The 9,386-nt window shown below is 44.1% G+C and overlaps 1 protein-coding gene across 1 annotated transcript; it reads left to right on the top strand.

The window, feature by feature from the left end:
- The first annotated feature begins 5,179 nt into the window (after window positions 1-5,179).
- LOC112867699 (lysozyme C, milk isozyme) lies at window positions 5,180-7,834 on the top strand. Its single transcript, XM_025930691.2, has 4 exons — window positions 5,180-5,318; window positions 6,559-6,720; window positions 7,269-7,347; window positions 7,694-7,834. The coding sequence occupies exons 1-4, from the start codon at window positions 5,180-5,182 to the stop codon at window positions 7,758-7,760; spliced, it is 447 nt and encodes a 148-aa protein (XP_025786476.2). The 3' UTR covers window positions 7,761-7,834.
- The last annotated feature ends 1,552 nt before the right edge of the window (window positions 7,835-9,386 follow it).

Below are 9,386 nucleotides of genomic sequence, written 5' to 3'. Positions count from 1 at the left end.
ATACTGAGGGATTGAAAATAGATGTCTGACAAAATAACGTAACTTCATTTTTCCAGTTGGGATGGGGTAGGGATCAAAATCTCATGCCTTATACAGGGCCAAAATATTATAGACACTCCATAAATATTAGTTGACAAAAACGAACGAATGAATGAATATGGAAAAGAATGCAAGAAAGAGCAGAGAACAATACCAAGTGGGGAACATCTGCAAATTATTAATCTAAGATGGCAAGACTAAGGTTGGCAGATAGAAAACGGAAGGGGTAGGGAGATGGTAATGAGGACCACAATTAACATCTCCTGACATGCTTCAAATGAAATCTCAGAAACAGAGACAGACTTGAGCGTAAAGTCTATGGAGCAGTGATGTAGGTAGTGATGGTGCGAGAGCCAGTTCCCCTGCATCCAGACAAGGCATCCCCTTGGGAGAGGAGGAGTCAGCCATTCATACCTACAGCCCAAGAGGCCAACTGGGCCACTGCTCTGAGAGTTCCCATTAGTCCTCCTGTTGTTGATGTCAGACAGGTAGGAAGTAGGGAAAAGGAAGGAGACAATTAAATGAGAAAAGAAAGACATAAATTAAACTCAACAAGAGAATTCTGTAGTCTTCCCTCTATCAGAAAATCTTCGAAACCTCTTAAAAATGACACCAAAAAATTCTAATTTTTTATTTGAATTGTATCAACATATTTCTCAAGGTATGGGATGTGGACCACCTGGTACCAGAATGATCTAGAGTAGCTGTTTACAAATGAAGACTTCTAGGCTCTTCATCAGACCTACAGAATCAGAATCTCTAGATGCGAGGCCCAGGGATCTGCACGTAACAAATGCCACAGGTGATTTTCGGTGTAGGGAAAGAGCATGGCTCTCAGGGGTGACAGGAATAATAGCAGGAAAACTGACCAAAAAAAAAAAAAAAGAATATACTTCCCAGTTCCTCATGGATGTCGAGAGATGCAACCCTGAGTGATGGGTACCAGATAGGGAGATGTACAGAATGTAGAGCGCCAGCAAGAGGATCTGGAGGAAACCTGGGATAGCCAGCCCTGTCTGGGTGGAGTGGAAATACAGAGCAAGAAAAAACAAAGAGAAAATGTCCCTGCCTAGAAGGTTGCTTGGGAAGTGGTCAGAACCTAGGCTGTATATGGGTATTAAAAAATGTCTCTGTGATGTTTATTCTTTGCATTAAAGTCAAAAGTGAAATCCTGTGTTATAACAGTGTCTTGGAGGCCAGCACAGAATATACAGGATGCACATCAGGTTCCCCAAACAAAGAACCCAGCAGCTTCCTCAGGATGCATGCCTCACGTGCCCAGAGGGGTTCCTTCACCTTCTGTGTGAGAGGCATTGAGAACAGAGTCAACCTGGGTGTAGACCCAAGTTGGGAATTGTCGTGGAGGCACGGGGAGGTGTGGGTCCCAAGGCCTGCGTAAAGCATGTGGCTGCCTTTACAATATCATTTCCAGTGTTCTGACAAAGTTCCAAGCCCTTCTCCTCACCTCCCCCACAACCATCACCTGACATCCCCTGCCACAAGCAGTCCTGTGCCTACTCCTGAAGCCAGAAATTCCTAACGTGTCACCATTTGAATAACTGGTCAAATGCACATAGTACTGCGGTAGAGGAAAGAGGCGCGCCTATCTGTGTTGATCTGTGCTCTCCCTCATACCAGCTTCAGCAAATTACTGCACCTCTTTGAGCCTCAGATTTCCGATCCGTGATATGAAACCAATAATAAATAAGACAGACACATACATACTTCACAGGGTTGTTGTGGCAATGAAACAAAATACATATAATAAAGTCCTCTATCTCTGTGTTTTACTTGGCCTGTGACACATTTTAACAAATATTAACATCCTCCCCTCACTCTCCCTTTCCTCAAGGGAAGTCAGGAGACACCCTGTCCCTTTGGGTCACATCACCGAGGACCAGCCCTTTCCTGGAGTGGAACCTGACTGCATAGACACATGAGGCACAGCTGCTCCTTCTCGTTACCTGGCATTAAAGGGTTGAGAATTCTGGGAGGACACCAGGTTATAAGAAAACTGGACCTAAATAGAAGAGAAACTCCAGAGGAGAGAGAAGGAAAGTAGAAAAGAAGAGAAGAGATGGGAGAGGAAGGAAGACAGGGAACAGGGAAATGACAAGATGGGAAGGGGAAGAGGAGAGACAATGGAAGGGAAAGTAAACAACAACAAGTGGAAGGGGTAAGAAAGGAAAGAAGTAGGAGAAGGAAAGGAGAAAGGAAGGGTTCCAGAAGCCATTCCCACATTCTTCCACTTGGACCACACGTTTCTGTTCCTAATGAAAAGGTAGGGGCACCTGGATGGCTCAGTCAGTTAATCATCAGACCAGATTTCAGCTCAGGTCTTGATCTCAGGGTGGTGAGTCCAGTCCCGGTGTTGGACCCTGTGCTGGGCGTGAAGACTGCTTTAAGAAAAAAAAAAAAAAAAAAAAAAAAGGAAGCAGATTGGGTTTTTAATGGATTGCATTAAAATGTTTCAGTTATTAATAGGACTTCTGTTCAATATTGCACTGTAAGTCCATGCTTTGAGATACCCTACATAAAGCAAGCGCACAAAAATAAATGAAAAAATGAAAAGGAAAAAGTGTAAAAGGCATATAATAGCTCAAAAACAAAATAGGGGCACCTGGGTGGCTCAGTCGGTTAAGCCTACTTTGGCTCAAGTCATGATCTCACGGTTTGTGGGTCCAAGCCCCATGTCAAGCTCTGTGCTGACAGCTAGGAACCAGGAGCCCACTTCGGATTCTATGTCTCCCTCTTTCTCTGCCCCTCCTGCACTTGCGATCTGTCTCTCTCAAAATAATAAGTAAACATTAAAAAATAAATAGGTTTTAAAAATAAATTAAATAAATAAATAAATAAATAAATAAATAAATAAATAAATATCTCCAGGGGCGCCTGGGTGGCTCCGTCAGTTGAGCATCCAACTTTGGCTCAGGTCATGGTCTCACAGTTTTGTGAGTTCGAGCCCAGCGTCCCTGTCAGCGCAAAACCTGCTTCAGACCCTCTGTTCCCCTCACTCTCTGCCCCTCCCTCTTGTGTGCCCTATTTCTCTCTCAAAACTAAAATAAACTTTTTTTTAATAAACAGATAAATAAATAACATAAACTTTTTTTTTAATTTTAATAAATAAATAAATAAAATCTCCATGGACCACAAATATAAGGAAACTAATAAAAGCTGTGAGTAGGGCTGAAGCTGAAGACCTTATAGCAAGAGGCAGCTATAAGTTCAGCTCCTGCAGGTTAACAGAGACCAAAATTTCTCCACTTGCAGTAGGAACTGGAGCCAAAGTCACTCTAGAAAGGAGGGGCTGGGAACAGGTTCTCTTTTTATTAAAGAGAGATGGGAAAAACTGCTGCCTGCTCCTGTCTGAGGCAAAAGCTTATCCAGAGCACATCTGAGGAGGCGAGAGAGTACATAGCTTAATGACCAGGAATTGAGAGTGTGTACGTGTGTTTTCGCACTCAAAATGAGTCTGAGATCCAACATTATAAAAGACTTGGAAAAAATCTCAGTCCACAAAATGGCCAAAAAATCAGCAGTTGGAAGATAAATCTACACTAGAGAATATTAAAAACTCTCAAGTCTGAAAGACAAGTACCATATGATTTCACTCATATGTATAATCTAAAAAAAAAAAAAAAGAACAAAAAACGCAGAAAGAGACCCATAAATACAGAAAACAAACTGATGGTTGCCAGAAGGGAGAGGAGTAGGGGAATGATCTCACAGTTTGTGGGTTGGAGCCCCCACATCAGGCTCACTGCTGTCAGTGCAGAGCCCACTTCAAACCCTCCATCCCCCTCTCTCTCTGCCCCTCCCCAGCTTGTGCTCACACACTCTCCCTCTCTCTCTCTCAAAAATAAATAAACATTAAGAAAAAAATTTTTTTAAAGAAAGTACTGATATAGTGATAATTCTTCCTTCACAATGTCTATCCATCTAACTGAAATCAAGGCCTTGTGCTCTAATAAAAATAATCAGCTTTTTTCTTTTTAAAATTGTTTTAATGTTTATTTTTGAGAAAGAGAGAGAGGAGAGCTGAGAGAGAAAGAGAGAAGGAGACACAGAATCTGAAGCAGGCTCCAAGCTCTGAGCTCTGAGCTGTCAGCACAGGGCCCGATGCAGGGCTAGAACTCATGGACCGCGAGATCATGACCTGAGCCAAAATCAGGCGCTTAACCGACTGAGCCACCCAGGCACCCCAGCTTTTTTCTAACCATGTATATCTCCTCTTAGTTCTGTTTCTCTAGAGAACACTGACTAATACAAGATGTTTGACAATCACTGATTACATAGATACTAGAGAGAATTCAAGTAGAGTTGGAGGTTTAGATCTGATAACTTCTTTCAGACACAGAGATATTATGAACTTAGGTTCTAGTAGTCTCCTGTTCAACTTATAATTTACTGATTGCTGATCCCAGAAGATCCTCAATTGCTCCAAACTCAGTGATGCCAATCATGGATTCCCCCCACTAGACTGAGTAGGAAAATACCTTCAGCCAAGCACAGATAATGAGCCAAAGTTCAGCAAAGCACACAGGGACAACCCCCTCTGGGGACATTCCAACAAAAGCACAAGGCTTGAAAATCATACTGGTGGGGCACTTGGGTGGTTCAGTCAGTTGAGCATCTGGCTCTTGATTTCAGCTCAGGTCATGATCCCAGAGTCAAGGGATCGAGCCCTGAGTCAGTTCCACGCTGAGCATGCAACCTGCTTGAGATTCTCTCTCTGTGTCCCTCTGCCCCTCTCCGACTTACACATTCTCTCAAAAAAGGAAAGCAAAGGCAAGGCAAGGCAAGGCATGGCAAGGCAAGGAAAAGAAAAAGAAAAAAAGAAAACCATACTTTTTCCTACCAACTCCCATCTCTCCCCATTTTACCTCCTCATGCATTTGCCCAAATACAGGACCCACTCCCACCAAAATGAGACTTTATTCCTGGTATTATTCTTGGTTACATCCCCTTCCCTGAAGTTCACCCTGGCAGGGCCAGTTTGGGGAATTAGCCTTGGGCAACCATATCCTTCCTGGCAGAGCTGCCAGCATTATTGCCCAATCAGAGACATCTTCGTGCCCGTAGGGTATAAGAGACAACAGCATCCTGGACATAGCAGACTGGGGTTCCACCAGCTACAGAAATGAGGTCCATTCTGATCATCTCCCTCCTCGGCTGCTTCTTTGCAGCATATGAGGCCAAAATCTTCTCCAAGTGTGAGCTGGCCCGCAAGCTGAAGGCAGAGGGAATGGATGGCTTCCACGGCTACAGCCTGGCAAACTGTGAGTATGAACCATCCATCATTCTATCTCTGCTCAAAGAGGCCTTCTTCCCCAACCAAACAATCTTTCCCTTTTCACCTTGTGATTTACTCATTTACTCATTTGCTCTCTTGCACTCCCCGAATGCTCCTCTTGTCTCCACCTCTGCTGCCTTGTCATTCCTATCAGGATCTCCGTTTCTCTCTTTCCACCAGGGATTATTTGATCTGTAATAGATTTTCTTCTGCTGTTCCCCGAAATCACCTTCCCACCCAGTGCCTTTGAATACTTCCTTGGACCCATCCAAAAACTCACCTAACCACTTGCAAGTTTGCTCCCATCACCTTGGCTTTCATCTGCATCCTTTTTAGTCCAGGTCCCTGCAGCAGAGCTGGTGCTGCCTCCCACCCTCTCCCCTGCCCTTTTGTCCACCAAAAACTAACCTCTGCTGAGTTTGTCTAAAGTCTGTTCTATCCATGTCACAAGAGAGTTGGAAGGGAATTGTGAGAACAGAAGGGGAGACGATGACAAAGTGCAAGAAGGATTGAGAATCTTGGTCACCCATCCCATTAGGCACAACACATAAAGTTATTTCAATTTCCCTTGGATATCTTCATTTTTCTTCATGCCAAACATCCTTTCCTGTCCCCCCCCAAAGGATAGCTTTTTTGGGCTCCCTTTCTAGGATGCCCCTCCATTACTTCTCCACCTTCTTCCCTTCCATATACCTGGGGATAGAAGGCAAAAAGTAAATATACAAGGCAAGAGTTAGATATTTGGCTGGGAGATGAGGCTGGAAATGTAGACTGGGAAACAGACTGTGATTGATTGATTATCAGGCATCCCAAATGCATTTATTTAACAAATTGTTATTACATACTTATCATGGGCCAATTATTGCTTAGGACCAGGAATACACAATGGATTATAAATATAAATCTAGGGGTGTCTGGGTAGCTCAGTCAGTTAAGTGTCTGACTCTTAATCTCAGCTCAGGTCTTGATCTCAGGGTCGTGATTTCAGGCCCCACGTTGGATTCCATGGTGGGTGTGAGCCTACTTAAAGTGTGTGTGTGTGTGTGTGTGTGTGTGTGTGTGTGTGTGTGTGTACACACATACATATAAATATAACATTGAGGACCTCATAGTCTCTTCATTTCAGTCTTAGGGGACTTTATGGCAGTTCTAGTACAGCAGAAGTTGTGTCTCATCATGAAACAATCCTCCTTTTCTAGCCACACCTTTTGTTCTCTCTGACACAGGGGTCTGCATGGCTGAGCATGAGAGTAACTTCAACACCCGGGCCTTCAATGGGAAAAATGACAATGGCAGCAGTGACTATGGGATCTTCCAGATCAACAGCAAGTGGTGGTGCAAAAATAACTCCTCCCCTTCAGCAAATGCCTGCAACACAATGTGCAGTAGTAAGGACACCTTCCCCTCTGAGGGCTGGTTGACATGGGGCAGGTGCACTGCTCCCTAACACCTGACCCTTGGCCAGTGCTGTAGAAGTTGAGGATAGGGAAGAAAGGGGCCCAAACAGTCTTCCACAGAGCTCTTCCTGCCAGAAAGGAGGAAGAAAGATACAATGACCTCTGACTAAGCCTCACCTTCCTGGGCTCCCATCCCTCAATACATGGCATCCTGTTCCTCGTACACACATGACTGTATCACCCGTCCACATACCCCACATAGCACTCTGGACACACTAAGTTTTTCCTGAAAACAGAGGTTCTCCCGGGACCCTCATGTATGCCCTGGGTGCCCTCCAGAAGGAACAATGCTCAGAGGCAGATTCAAAGCAAGGCAAGAAAACCCAGGCAAACAGAAGGCAAACCCACAGAAGAGCTCCAGAGATAGAGGGTTTCTGACTCCGGCTCCATTTCCTATAGGAATTCCTCCCAAAAACTCATTGATTAATGAAACAGGAAAAGGGGTTTTTCCCTCCCTGCTCAGCCACTTTTCCTTCTAGGGTTTCTGGATGACAACATCAGTGATGACATCGCCTGTGCCAAGAGGGTCGTGAAAGATCGTAATGGGATGTCTGCCTGGTAAGCAGAACATGCAGGGCAATGATGAGCCACGCTGCCAGGGATGGACCCAGACAGTATTCAGGATGCTGATAAAATAAGCAGCATCTCTGCCGTAGGATTCTCCCTGGGCTTTGTAGGGAGCTGAGACTCTTCTCCCGATGTGAAATGAGGCAGAGTAAATACTGTGATGTGCTCACCCCATGCATCTCTGTGGCACATGTTCTTAGACGGGCAAACCCTCCCTATTGAGCCTCTCCCACAGTATAAACTGAGTCCAGACTGCAGACCCTACATCCCCTCTCGGCTGAGCCACTATACACTCCTGCCCCTGCCTCTGATCTATGCTGTATTTCTCTATTCTCAGGGTGGCCTGGGTAAGACACTGCAGAAACAAGGATTTGTCCAGATATCTAGCCAGTTGTAATCTGTGAGACTGTCATTGAATATGGCTCCTGGAGAAAGTGGCCAAGTTCTTGAAAACTCTGAATTTCTGTCCCCCCTCCCCCATCTCTGCCTCCAAAATAAAAGTTACTCAAGTTCAGCTGTCTTAAGTATCATGTTTAAGGACTGGGTTATTATGAGACTTGCTACCTGCTATAGACAGCTGAAGATCCTCATCTCTCCAAGCCCATCACTGAAGTTCCCTGTATCTCCTCTGGAAAGCCAGTTAAGGAAAATCCTTTGCTGAGAACTGCTTGAGACTGAAACTGACAGTTGAATATAGCATTCTTGATGTAAGCTCTTATGAAATTCATTAGGTAGAGGTGGCTGATATTATTCTCCATCACCATGAAGGAGAGTTCAAGACGAAAGAGAAGAAAATTGTGGGAAACATTCAGTTTAGACATAGAGAAGGACTGGCAGAATGTCAGGATGATTATGTTGGCCAGGGTAAATGACTAAGCTGCTATAACAGAACCCCAAAAACATGGCATTCTCACAAAACAGTCCAAGGTTTTGTGGACAAGCTCCTTTGTCCAACCCAGACATTCAGAAATTCAGATTCCTTCCATCTTGCACTTCCACCACCCTTTAAAGCAGTGCTGCTCAAAGTGCGGTCCACAGACCAACAGCATCAACAATATCTGGATACTTGTTAAAAATGTAAATTCTTAGGGTGCCTGGGTGGCTCAGTCATTGAAGCATCCAACTCTTGATTTCAGCTCAGGTCATGATGTCCCGGTTTGTGAAATTTAGCCCCACATTAGGCTCTGAGCTGACAGTGTGGAGATTGCTTGTGATTCTTACACTACCTTTCTTTCTGGCTCTCCCCTGCCTGTGAAAGGGCTCTCTCCCTCTCTCAAAATAAATAAATAAAAGTTTTTTTAAAAAAGCAAATTATTGGGCCCACAGTAGACCTACTGAATCACTGTTTTAATCTCTGTGGTTTTTAAATTTTTTTATTTTTATTTTTTGAGAGAGAGAGAGAGACAGACAGTGCATGCAAGTGGGGGAGGGAGAAGGAGGGAGAGAATCTTAAACAGGCTCCATACTCAGCACAGAGCCCTACATGGGGCTCAATCTCACAACTGTGAGATAACGACCTGAGCCAAAATCAAGAGTCAGAAACTCAACCAACTGAGCTGCTCAGGCACCCCTTAATCTGTTTTAATGAGCTCTCCAGATGTTACTTATGCATTAAAAAAGAAATTGAGAAGCACTGCCCTAGGGTATTGTCCTACAAGGACAAAGCTAGATTGAAGACACTCCATGCTCTAAATTGAGGATGGGGAGTAAGTTTGGAGAAACATACATGCAATGTTTTAAGGTCCAGGCCTGAAGGAGGCACATGTCACTTCCATTAATACTCCAAAGACAGAATATAATCACCAGCCATTCCCAGATGCAAGGCGGCTTAGGAAACAGTACCAGCTAGACAGCCTGGGGCCTGTTAATAATACTATTATTACAGGAAAAAGGGGAAATGGATTTGGATGGACAACTAATAGTTTCTGCCATAGTAATTAATAAATCATTAAGAAAGTAAATCACAATCACATTCCTATGGTATAAATGTTTTCATATAACAGTATTTTTGTGCCCCACCATCCGTTTAC

The sequence above is a fragment of the Puma concolor genome, chromosome B4 (genome assembly GCF_028749965.1).
Source record: "Puma concolor isolate L17-30 chromosome B4, mPumCon1.1.hap2, whole genome shotgun sequence".
NCBI classification, from domain to species: Eukaryota; Metazoa; Chordata; class Mammalia; order Carnivora; family Felidae; genus Puma; species Puma concolor.
This window is presented reverse-complemented; position numbering and strand designations above follow the sequence as displayed.

Excerpts from the sequence above, each read along its gene's own strand:
- LOC112867699 (XM_025930691.2), top strand. The coding sequence starts at position 5,180 with ATGAGGTCCATTCTGATCATCTCCCTCCTCGGCTGCTTCTTTGCAGCA. Across the intron at positions 6,721-7,268 it reads CTGCAACACAATGTGCAGTA|GGTTTCTGGATGACAACATC; the intron begins GTAAGGACACCT and ends TTTTCCTTCTAG. Across the intron at positions 7,348-7,693 it reads CGTAATGGGATGTCTGCCTG|GGTGGCCTGGGTAAGACACT; the intron begins GTAAGCAGAACA and ends CTCTATTCTCAG.